The following is a 12,832-nucleotide window of genomic DNA, read 5'->3' as shown; positions in this document are numbered from 1 at the left end:
GGCTTGAGTGTGATTGTGGAGATAAAAGAGTCGGGCATCAGTCTGCAAATTCTAATCATGGTGATTGTAGCGAGTCTTTATAGTGGTCACTCAACAGGTCAGCTCAGAAATCTAATTGAGAACACATGGAAACATGGTGTTATGGACAAAGCAGGGGGTCATGGAAGAGGCATGAAAAGATGGAAAGTATTAAGGAAAGCATGTGAGATGTTTAGTAAAAGCATATACATGCCTGAGTATGAGTGCACCTGTGTTCTTGTACACATGGGCATGTTTGAAGAAACAAAGGAGAAAAAGTCAAGTATAGTAAAAAGGCAGCAGTTGATAGAAGCAGGTCTGAGAGGGACAGAATCAAGAGCCCAAAGGGATATGCTACTTGGTAAACAGAAAGCACTGAACTTTGCAGAGGTCAGAGAGAGTCAAGCTGGGAGCATTTGTGAGAAACTCTAGGACAGTGGAAAGAGGCCACATCTGATGGCTGGTATCCTCAGTGGAGGAAGGAAGAGAATGTGGAGCCAAGGAGCTAAGGGAAGATGCAGCCAGCTGTGCATACAGTCTACTAGGGACGAGTCAAGTTGTTGCTGAGCAGTGGTGTGCATGCTCCTGTGGCATGCACCTGCGGCAGCATTGAGCTAGCTATTTGGAATCCTGGTAATGCAGATATCAAAGGCAGAGACTCATGGGAGGTTTTCAAAGCCTGGATGGCAATGGTCAGTCTACTGTATGAGAACTGCAGTCTACAAAACACATGTTACCTAGGGGCCTACACCAGGGAGGAGAAGCAAGAGGCCAGCGTAGGTGTGTGGTAGGCAGCAAGGGCACCTGATGAGAGCTTATGACAACAACGAAGATGACCCCTGTCCCTGGGGGGAAATGGAGTGCAAGCCAAAGGAAAGGTTAAGAGATGGAATCAGTATTCCTTGATTGCATTTTTGAAAACTTCCTAAGGATGACAGGCTTTTAGACTTTCAGCCTGCATGCCCCCAGAAGCTGCATCAGCACCACCTGGGAATTTGCTCAAATACATAATGCACCCCGGATGGGAGGAATCCGAGATGGAGGTGGGCTCAGCAATCTGAGGTTTAGTAAGTGTCCTGGGGCTCCTCCTGGTGTACATTCATGTTTGAGAGTTCTGTTTTGGGCTGCACTGATGGTAGAAGCCACAACCCTGCTGGAGGAGGATGATTTTTTCTCCTGTCACACCAGACAGACGCGTTTTGCTATTTTTGAAATCTGGGTTGTGTTTCCACATGCATTTCCTAATTTATCTGTGGCACCTTGCTTGTCAGGAGTGTGGTGTAGTTGCCAGCTTGAAGATCTGATAAGTCTGAAGGATTTTCCCAGCACCTGGATGCTGTGACAGGGCTGAGCCTGACTCACTGAGGAGCTGCATAGCTTTGGGTGCTGAAGAGACAAGCAGAGGCCATTAGGATTTCCCTGTGGCAACAATGCCTCTGGCTGACAGGCTTGCTAATTTTTCATCTGATCCTGATGGCTAACCTAAGCTTGAGTCTCATGCTTATTTTCACACTGGTTCTTCTTAATAAGTTGTGAGTGCTTTCTTTTGAAAAGAGACATCTCCTTACCTGCAAGAAAGAGGTACATTTCATTAGAGAGAAATGTGTGCAGCATACAAGAGCAGACCCCAAGGTGTTCTTATTCCAACACTCTACAATGGCTCCTGCACACAACAGTTCAGTGCAAGCCAAGGAAATTTATTAGGAAGTTCATGAGGTGGAACCTTTCACAGCTTTTTTTTGTTTTCACTTTCAGACTGTCTTTTAGTGGGGTTGCAATTCTTCTTCAAGAGCGTTAATGTATTATGAACACTTGGTAGGTGAGTGGGGCAGCGGGGCATGCCACTAACTGTCATGTATGGATACAGAGTGTGGAGCTGGACAGCGATGATGGAGGAGGCAGTGCCGCCCAGAAGCAGAAGATCTCCTTCCTGGAGAATAACCTGGAGCAACTCACCAAGGTGCACAAGCAGGTGGGTGGAGCAGCTCACCAAGGTGTACAAGCAGGTGGGTGGAGCAGCTCACCAAGGTGCACAAGCAGGTAGGTGAGCTCCCTGTGCCCCGCCCCAAGCCTCTGCTCTCTTGTGGGCACAGTAGGGGCTCGTTGGCTGCAACACAGAACAGTTCTGCTATTGGATGTCTGTATGTGATCAGAGAACACGTGTGCCGTGGGAAAAATGCTAGTCCTTGAAAATCCCTGCATCTGGGCGGGAACGGTGGCTTGCACCTGTATTCTTGGCTACTAAGGAGGTGGAACCATCATTCGAGTTTAGGTGCTTATGACCAGCCTGAGCACCATAGTAGGATCCTGTCTCAAAGTGACAAGAAGATGGTAGATGTAGGAGGACTTAGGGTGAGGAGTGAGGGGTGGATGTGATCAAAATACGTTGTTCGAATTCTAAAAGAATAAACAAACAGAAAAAGAAAGCCCATGCCTGTAGCCCCAGTATCTTTCTTTATATATGAAAAACTTCCCTTGGCTAACAAGATGGCACATTACATAGTCATGTGCTGTGTGCTTGATGGTCTGAGTTCAATCCTGAGATCCCACACAGCAGAGAAAGAAAACAGATTTCCGCAAGATGTCCTCGGACCTCTGCATATGTATGATAGAACACATGTACCTGCAAATACACACAGAAGACAAGACTGTATGTATGTATGTGTGTGTGTGTGTGTGTATGTATGTATGTATGTTTGTATATATGTATATATGAGAGAGACACTGACTTTCTTTGGTGGAATCCATTTCTAGAGAAGGAAAGGGGAACTCTAGGGCTTGGAGAGAATAAAGTGTTGAGACTTATCTTGTTTTCTTTCTGCCCTTGGATACTGACTGGCTTTGTCCTCCTCCATGACGTCTCTGAGGCATCTCTGTAGAACATTAGTCTCCACAGAATGCATGTGCTGATCAAGCTGCCTCAGGTCCCTTATTTTATAGCTAAGGAGACATTGCTTTGTTTCACAGATGGTGTTGTAGGTTAAATGAGAATGGCCCACATAGTTTCCTGTATTTGAATGCCTAGTCACCTGAGAAGGACACTATTTGAAAGGATTAGAAGGATTAGGAGGCGTGGCCTTGTTGGAAGAAGTGAATCGGTGGGGGTGGGATTTGAGGTTTCAGAAGCCCAAGCCAGGCCTGAGCTTTCTTCTGCGGCCTGTGGATCAGGATGGAGAGGTCTCAGGCCTTCTTCAGCAGCACGTCTGCCTGCGTGTTGCCGTGTGTCTGCCTGCATGTTGCCGTGCGTCTGCCTGCGTGTTGCCGTGCGTCTGCCTGCGTGTTGCCGTGCGTCTGCCTGCGTGTTGCCGTGCTCCACATAATGCTTGTAAGAGACTAACGTCTGAAACTGTAAGCCAGCCCCAGTTAAACACTTTCTTTTATAAGAGTTCCAGTGGCCATGGTGTCTCTTCCCAGCAATAGAACAGTGATTAAGACAGGTGGGAACCCAGAGAACGTAACCAGCAACCTCTGAGGTCTGTTGTCCTCATCCTGCTCTGGCCATTTTGGGTCTCACTTAGGATTATCGCCCTGACATCTGTCTAGAGTTACAGAGAGGAATATGTATGTCCAGAATACCAGTGGCTTGGGCATGCCATTTGCCTTCCTTCTTTTCTATAAATGCCAGTATGCCTGTGACTCTTTCCAAGGTTTGATATAGGGTACAAATAGTCTTAACTCTTTGGGTCATGTGGCTGAGGGCATATGACTTCTCTTTGACTTGTTAGATTTGTTTCCGTAGGGCTGGTGATGACATTTTTCCCTAGAGAGAAGATGGCAGATCAACACAGTGAAATCATTCAAGGAAATTGATAATGAGAAATACAGAAGCAAAGACTGCCAGGCATCTTGAAATGTGGCTCTGCAACTCATTATTTTATTCATGAATTCAAGGACTATTTATTAAAAGCCAAGTCTGCCAGGCATGGAGCTGCTACTGGCATAAGCAAAATAGGTCAGAACAGCAGTAGCGTGCTTTGATAGTTTTTTTTTTTTTCTGGTTTTTGATCCTTTCCCTGATCCATATGGATTCCAGCAATTGTAACTGGAGTTTAAAGTGCAGATTCCTGGGCTCTGGCAGCGCCATCAGGCTAGGGCCCGGCAGGTCCCAAGCAAGGTGACCTGCAGTGCTGGGGCCCCGCCTTCCTGATGATTGTTCTCATCTTGGGTGGTGTGTTCTGCAAACTTGCCTGTTACTGGTATGTGTGTGTGTGATAGTGTTAGTCCCTTGTCACAAAGGTATTTATGGACCAACCCTGCTGCTCTTAGAACCCAGGGTAACTGAAGAGGAAAGACTAAGGATAATGACTCCCGTCTGTGTCCTCAGCCTTGAAGGGGCTGAGACAAGTTGGGGTAGGGGTGGTAACGCAGTAGTCCGGTCCACAGAAAAGAGACAAATGAAATGACGGCCGACCCTCGGCCTGCTTTTTCAAAGTACCCCAGGGGCCCGTGTTACTTACTCTCTCTTCCTTGTGACCAAATACCTGACAGTAAGCAACCTTAGGGAAAAGAGATTTGGTATTCATGTTTGAAAGTGCAGGCCACCATGGTAAGGGATACATGGACCCAGGATTAATTGACAGTTGTGGGGTATTAGTAGAGCTCGTAGGGTACAAGCCTGGACCTCTGATCCTAACAAGCTAAGCTCAGCCACTGTCATCAATAATACCAGTTAAAATGACGAGTGATAGTGAAAGGCAGGGAGATATTTATCCAGCGAGGTCAGACTGGGATGAGGACTAAGCAAGGAGGTGCAGTGATCCCTCAGGTTTGTCTTTGGAGTTCTTACCTGAGGTTTAGGTTTAAATAAAGGGCAAGAGAGATGTATGACTAAGCTGCCCTAGTCAATGTATGGCCACACCCATCAGTGAGCCGTCATTGTCTCTGTTTCTGCTTCTGGTATGTCTCAAAAATTGTTGAAACTGTGTGAGCTCGTTTCCTGAGAAACAAGATCTTCCACTGAACGGTACCAAGCCTTCAGCCTTTCCATTTCCCTAGCATGAAATCTCTGGGGAAATTCCAAGTTCTTGGGGACCATTATCTCAATAGTCTAGCAACCAAAGGAAGGGATACAGGTGTCTCTCTTTAGGGCTTCACACCTGTCATGATGGCTACAGCGGAAGGACGTGCTCACGCTCTGGCAGATGGAGAGACAGAGAGTTGATGCTGATGTCAGCCCCCCCTTTTTTTTTTACTTTTCCCTCAGTCCAGGATCCCATAGGGTGATGATGCCTACCACTCTGGGTGGGTCTTCCGTCCTTAGTTAAACTCTCTGGAAACTGACAAAGACATACCTAGAGGTATGATTATAAAGACGGACATGCTAACATTTATGCATCATAAGTCCTCTACCTGCCAACTAAACACTCTCAAAGACCAATTTTATCTTATTTTTAATTTATTTCTGTTTTATGTGTATGGGAATTTTCTTGCATGCATGCCTGTGCCCCATGTACTTGCCTGTTGCCCAAGGAGTCCAGAAGAGGGTGCCAGATCGCCTGAAACTGGAGTGTGAGCCACTATGTGGGTGCCAGGAATTGAGCCTAGCCTTGCTCAAGAACAAGTGTTCTTACACCCTGAGCCTTTTCTCCAGTCCCTCGATCACCTTTAAACCAAAACTTTACACCCCTGGTTCTTAAAGATTCTCATGTCATTATTTTTATAAAACAGTATTTGTTTCTCTTAGCTTATTTCTTAAGGCGGCTATCACACAAATAATTGAGACACTTTTATATTTGCTTATAAAGCTATACAACATAATCTTGAGCCATTTTAGTCTGTTCATAACCCTCTGTGTTATGCTGACTCCATCTTTGCCACAATCCCCAAGTTACTTGCCTTTTAGTTCTTTTATCGCTCCAGCTGAATCCTTCTCATCTCTCCTGCACCTCTGCCTGTGGCTGAATCTCCTGGCTAAATCCCTAACTCCTCCTCCCCTGGGTAGCTGGAAGTCCAACCCTATTCTCTCCCCTGCTCATTGATTGGCTGCTTTATTGACATGTCAGGGGGACAAATGGGAGCAGAGTTTATACAACATTGAGACAGAAATCAGAATGTCAACTGCATAGTAACCTTATGCTGACATTCTTATAATGCAAAATGTATTGTTCATCTCTAAGAATCCCCTAAGTCTTACCTAAACAAACATTTTTTTTTTAAAGCCCAAGTTTGTAGTCTGCTCTGAGATTCAAGTGATATTTTAACTGTGAACACTGGTAGGGGGAAAACAAGACAGTGCATGCATTTCTAATCTGCAGTGGCAGAGAGTACGCATCTCTAAAAGGAAGAAACAAGGAAAGCATAAAAAGATTGCTTCTGGCATGCATACCGACAGAACACTCGTATCCATAAAGTAAAATTAAAAAAAAAAAAATTGGACCAAATCAGCAGAGCAAACATCAAACCCTACTACTCCGTATCCAGCACCTTGGGTGTGTGATAGCACCATCTGTGCTGCAGTGGGCTTATATTGCCCCACTCCTCAGCTCTGCTGCCATGTGTACCTGTGGCCGCTCCCTTTGGGCTGGCTCTACTCAGTGCCTGCACATTTCTAGATTTCCAGCATCCTGATGTTTCCATTGCAGCTTAGGCTTCACCTTCACAGCTCGATGCACAACTCACTCATAAGTTCCATTCAGGTAATCTTCCCTTAATACACACTTCCTGGCCTTAGTTGCTTTTTGGAACACTGGTGCAAGCTTCTGTGACACTTCCCCTCACTTTTGGATGTTACATGCCTTCAAAAGTCAGTATGATACGAATGGTACAACGTTCTGCTATCCACTCAAAATGTAGCCTTGCCGTGTTGGACCACAGCTACAGTGATGCTTGTGTGTCTTCCAGAGTGAGCCTGAAAAAGCCTTGCCTAGGTGGCCCTACACCAGCAGCACGGCCTAGAAGCTGTTTTAGTTCAAGTTCTCTCTTTCCAAAGGCAAGTTTTTCAAACACATTTGTGTCCTTAGACTCTGGAGCCTAGGGGTGGGGTGGGATCTTGCTCCAAAGGCAACTTCTGTGCTGTCCGACTTGCAGTGCTTGAGGTTTCTCCTTCATGGTTTTAATCACTTTAACAACATAGCCATCTTGTCCACATTGACTTCAAACTCACGGAGGCTTTTTCCCTTGTCAACCTTCGATTTTTAAAATATCTTTCTGTTCCTTTCCACCATAAATCTGAGGACAGTATGCAATAACCCTGCCACAGCCTTAATGTTATACCATCTTGAAATTTTAGCGCATTAATTTTGAATTTAGCTCTGCTCAAAATTTCAGGGAACAGATAGAATACAGCTAGATTTTTTTTTTTTTTTCTTTTCTTGCCAGAATATAACATGAATGGTCTTTAGGTTGGTTCCTAACAGAGTCCGTGTTACTGTTACTCACATCGCTTCATGAGCCTGGCCCTCACTGTCCTTTTTGTTGTCACCCTCCAAACTCCCACTAGTTAGTCCACTAAGCTCTGCTGGCGGTACCAGAGGGCCCCTTAAACCTGCAGGCCCACTGTAGTGCTTTTCCACATTCCTCCCACAAACTGTCCCAAAGGCCTGGGAACAGCAGGCTTCTTACTGCACTGTCTTCCCACCCCACATCCTCTTTTCTGTATCTGCTAACTGTGGTCAAGAAGCAGGTCAAGGGAGGAAGGCTTTCTTCTGTCTATGGCTCCAGGGTACAGTCTCTTAGGACAGGAAAAGCATTGTGGGTAAATGGGCTTGTGCCTGTGCTGGTAGACGTTTGTTCACATTTCAGCCTATGAGGAAGCAGAGAAGATGATCACTGGTGCTCAGCCAGCTTTCTTCTGTCCACTTTCTTTTTAGTCTGGGGCCCCAGCCTATGGGGTGGCTCTGTGCATACTCATAATGGATTGTTCCCCCATTAAACCTTTCTGAAAATGTCCTCAGAGATGCACAACCTGTGTGTGATTCTAAATCAGTTTATGTTGAAAATGATGATGAGCTACCACAACATTCAGGTTCAGTACTTTTTAGTGGGGACAGTTTCTAAGTGACTGTCTCACGGTGGCCCTTTTGTTTTATGTATGCAACACCCAACACTTGGAGGGACTCGGCTACTTCTCTAACTCAGGTGGCCGGAAGTGACAGCACTGGCATTGGAGCCCCCTACTCATGTAGGGTCAGCCTGTTGCGTCTTGATTATAGGTCCTAAGTGAAAAGGAGCCAGCAGTCCACTCCCATTCCCTGTGAGCCTCTGGATGTGCTGCCGAGCTGGGTTTCAACGCAATACCAGTCTGCAAGAAGGTCTGCAGAGACGCTGTAATGTGCCCATTCACTGACTCGGAATTTCTCAGCTCATGCATACATCCTAGAACAATAAATTTCTCACAGCCCCTTCCTTTTCCAAACACATCCAAACAAAGAGGGCAAGTCCTGTCCCAGAGGAAGCCTGTCCTGTGGCTGCATATGGCTTTTGCTTTTATGTGTCCTCTCATTACTGCTGCAGAGAATCAGAGTTATATAGGCCATCAAAGACAACCTAGTGGGGGGACAGTTCATCTGCTGGGCAGGGCTGTCTCCTCTTGTGTGTCTTCATCCCGCCAGGGAGTAGCACAACCTTGCTCAAAATGGGCTTCTCTGCCTCTCTGCTGCAGCTGGTCCGGGACAATGCAGATTTGCGCTGTGAACTCCCCAAGCTGGAGAAGAGGCTGCGTGCTACTGCAGAGCGTGTCAAGGCCTTGGAGAGTGCACTGAAAGAGGCCAAGGAGAACGCCATGAGGGACCGGAAACGCTACCAGCAGGAGGTGGATCGTATCAAGGAGGCTGTGCGAGCCAAGAACATGGCTAGGAGGGCACATTCGGCCCAGATCGGTATGGGAGCTGCAGGGACCCTTATGTAGGATCTCACTCGTCAGAATGGGTGTGAAAGAGCCTGCGGGGCCACAGTGTTCATCCTGGGAAAGCACGGAAGTCAGGCACCACCATCCTCCTCAATAGCCCTGATATAGTGTGTTCTGCAGAACTGCTCTAAGCCCTAGAAGCCAGCTATGCTGTAGCTTTTGGCTGTAAGCAGAGGCACACTCTTGGGAGTAGAGTAATATATGAGTATTTCCCATCAGGACCATGAAGAAGACCATCTGTCTGCCTCAGGGAAACCCTCTGGTTTGGAAATAACTGGAAAGAACCTGGCTGGCAGCACTGGGTGTTGTTGCAAGCCCAATGGTGGCCTGAAGTTCAAGCCCCAGGGCCATGGAGTTGGGCGTTCTGTTGGAATAGGAGTGGTGGGTGTAGCTGCTCCATCCCAGGTGCCAAGCTAAAGCCAGAGGGACTTGCAGGTGTTGTTTAGAGTTGCTTTTAACTGAGATGCCCCTAATAACCTGCAGCATCATTTCTCATCATAGTGCTCTGTAGCTATGTTGCGAGACAACATCTTTGTGTTTCCATTTGCTTGGTGATATGTTAGGTTTATTGGGTTTCTTACCCTCTGAGAGTCGATCGAACATTGTGGCCTCTTTTCCCAGAAAACCCACCACAGGTGGAGTCCTTGTGAAATCTACAGGGAACTGTGGATGTACTGCAGATAAAAACCAAAGTCCTTTGCTTCTAATTCTCATTCATTTTTGAAAAATTTTCACCCTCAAAAATAAGATGATTAGGGCCTGAAGAGATGGCGCAGGGGTTAAGAACACTGACTACTCTTCCAGAGAACCCAGGTTCAATTCCTAGCACCCACATGGCAGCTCACAGCTGTCTGTAACTCCTGTTCCAGAGGATCTGACACCCTCGCATGGGCATACATGCAGGCCAAACACCCATTTATGTAAAATACAAACAAATAAGTTATTAAGGAAAAAAGAATATTAAAATAAGACGATTAATATCTAAGTTTCCCACTCCCTGAATTATGTGCGCACCCTTGGTTTGCTAACTGTACTTCTCAGAGGCCAGACCTGCTGTTCCCAGAAAGGTCTCGGGGTAGAGAGGCAGTGCAATGTTGATAAACACGTGACTGGTTGCCATCAATGATGTTGTTCTCTCTCCTTTCTCTGGGATACAGCCAAGCCCATCCGCCCAGGACATTATCCGGCATCATCTCCAACAGCTGGCCATGCCGTGCGAGGAGGAGGTGCCTCTTCAAACTCCACTCACCACCAGAAGTAAATACAGAGTGAGTCCCTGAAGTCTGGCGTGTTTTCTCTTCACAGCAGCCCAGCCCTGATATAGAAGCAGAGTTCTCTTATCACTCTGGAACTGCACCCCAGCCTTCAGCCACCTGTTCCAGGAGAGGCGAGAAAAAAAGTCATGACCTAGCTTTGCCAACATAAACAGCCATAGGGTCCTCTAGCCAAAGGTCCCTGGGGTTGGTTCAACCCCAAGCCAGGCCTGGCCTTGTCACCTCTCAGGATGATGAGTGCCTCATCTGAGCTTTGGCTGTAGGGCTTCCCTCTGTAGCTGTATTTACAAAGCCAGACAGAAGTAGGGGGTGGCTTCTAGTCTCAGGAACTGAATACAAAGAGCAGGCAAAAGTCACATTTTTATACTTACAGTGAGCCTTAACAAGTGAAGTTTTGAAGAATGTGATTTATATTCAAGTGGGGCTAGACCACTTTCTCTGAGACGGCGGTCTATGAGCCCCAGTTCTTGCAATCCATATGCTCACCATTGCTCTAACAGCAAAAAGAGGAAAGTGATATGCTTTTGAGAGAGAAAAAGGAAGGGCCAAGCTTGTCCTTAGTAACTGAATAAAGAGGTTCCTGGTTGGGCTGGCAAGTGGACAATAGAGGACCCGAAAACTTGGCTCAGAAAAATGTATACTTTGTGTGTGTAGATGGGATGACCATGAACGTTACTCCTGGGCTCTGAGCCCCCACTAGGGAGGCTAACTGACAAGGTGTGTGAGCATTTGTCAAGTGATGCTTTCATTAAGAGCAGCTGAGGACTACCTGGTTTATTCAGTCCTTTTTGAATCAGCATATGAAATGAATTGGGGCAGGCAGTGCTCTTGAGCAAGGCACAGTGACAGCCTTGCTAAGGCCCAGCTGAAAACTTCAAGAAGGGAGCTTTAGCAGCTTTACACAAACAGCAAGGACTAGGCCAGGGCCTGACCAATGAGTGGGAACCAGAGGGCAGGCCTAGGCAGTTCACAATGGGACAACACACCCAGCAGTGTGCCCATGTCTTAAATGAGTTTGCTACTGAGGCGCCCAGTCATGTCCAAGCTGTGCTTCCAGTCTGAAATAAAATAAAATTGGATATTACTGAATTGATTTTGATTGCATGCTGTCAGTACTGAGGACGAAATCTGAAAGGTGGTTATTTTGGGCAGTTTAGCACAGAAAAGCCTCAAATTCTGATGGGTGGAAGTGGAGAGCGGGGGGGGGGGGGGGGGGGCATACATTTAGCATGTATGGGACCTGTGTTCAGTACAACACAACAGTAAGAAAGGGGCAAGCTTAGGAGGGTGGACGAAGCACATTGGACAACAGGCCAGGCTGCTAGTGGGATGGGGCCTCCCTGGGCCTCTCTGGTTTTTTTGTTTTTTGTTTTTTTTAAACCAAGAATGACCAGTGGTTTTGATAACCACCAAAATGTAATGCCAGCTTCCCTGTAGTAACCAGGGCTCATATACAACACAGTTTGTTTCTCATGAGAAGGAGGAAATTGCTGGTAAGGTGCCCAGAGACCAAAGAAACAGACTGCTAGACTCAGTCCTCTGAGGGGGCCTCCTTTTCTCAGGGTCACCTTAGGGTCTGCAGAGTGACTTCTGCTGGACCTTCAGCCTCAGCCTTCTTCCCAGGTATATCTCAGCTGGAAGCCGGGGCGAGGCTAGGCAGCACTGCTGGCTGCAGCAGCCTCCCTCAGAAGCCCATGAGAACTGAGGTCTGCATCGCCATGTCTGGATCAGAGGCACATGGCCACAGTGGAGGCTAGAAAAGGCTGCGTTAGCTGGCTGCATCAGCTCCAATGGGAGTGAGGTTTTATATTGCTGGGACCATAAAACCCACAGAGATGACCTATAGCACAGTCTGGCTCCTGTGTCATAGAGGGGAAGGCAGTAGAAAGAGCTTCATTCCTGGTGGTAGGAGCTGGTGGTGGAGCTGCTCATATCATGCTGGGCTAGGGACCAGAGATGGCAGCAGGGAGCAGGGGCTGCACCTTCTGACTGTTCCACAATCTTTCCAAATAGTTCTACCAACCAGGGAACAAGGGTTTCCAACATAAGCTGGGCTGCAGGGGATTTAGACTATAACAAGAGTAATGTTTTTAGGAGGATGGGGATGGATATGGTGCAGTGGATACTGGATTCTTAACAGTCTGAGTTTCTGCGCACCTGTTGCACAGCATCTCTGGGCAACCTGTAACATATAGGTTGTCATTTGATGAAAGCACGCGGTAAGTTCTTACCTTCCAACAAGTTCTCACTTGATATCCTGGTTTAGGGATTCCAGACTCTGCACTGAATAGGCACCTTCCTTGTGGAATTCAGTAAAGCTCGGCCAAACCCACAGAAGTCCAGGTTGACCCGGAACTCCATATGTAGTCCAGGCTTGCCTTGAACTCACAACAATCTTCCTGCCTGAGCCTCCTGACTGTTGGAGTCACAGGCGTGAGCTACCATAGTGGATTTAAAACTCACATTTTGTGAAAGGCGTGCCCAACCAAAGGCTGATCATTTGTCGCTGGTGTGACCTCTTATACTAAAGACTGAAAAACCAGAGCTTCTCAGACCAGCATGGTGTGGTGTTCCACACTTTAACTCAGTGTTTGCAATGTAAAAATAGGAATATCAGAAATTCAAGGTCATGTTCACATCCTCAACTATATTTTGAGTTCCAGACTAGCCTGATGTACAGAAAGCCTGACTCAAG

General features: G+C 46.9%; 1 protein-coding gene across 1 annotated transcript in view; it reads left to right on the top strand.

Moving 5' to 3' along the window:
- Positions 1-12,832, top strand: part of Kif5c (kinesin family member 5C) — a 148,933-nt gene that overhangs the window by 123,106 nt on the left and 12,995 nt on the right. The window contains exons 23-25 of the mRNA XM_051166227.1: positions 1,886-1,990; positions 8,618-8,834; positions 10,021-10,131. Of these exons, the coding sequence (XP_051022184.1) occupies positions 1,886-1,990; positions 8,618-8,834; positions 10,021-10,124 (426 nt within the window). The 3' untranslated portion in view covers positions 10,125-10,131. The remainder of the gene's footprint in view (positions 1-1,885; positions 1,991-8,617; positions 8,835-10,020; positions 10,132-12,832) is intronic.

This window comes from Acomys russatus, chromosome 24, assembly GCF_903995435.1.
Source record: "Acomys russatus chromosome 24, mAcoRus1.1, whole genome shotgun sequence".
Lineage (NCBI taxonomy): Eukaryota > Metazoa > Chordata > Mammalia > Rodentia > Muridae > Acomys > Acomys russatus.
The sequence above is the reverse complement of the archived record's forward strand: the minus strand, read 5'-3'. Positions and strand labels throughout refer to the sequence as shown.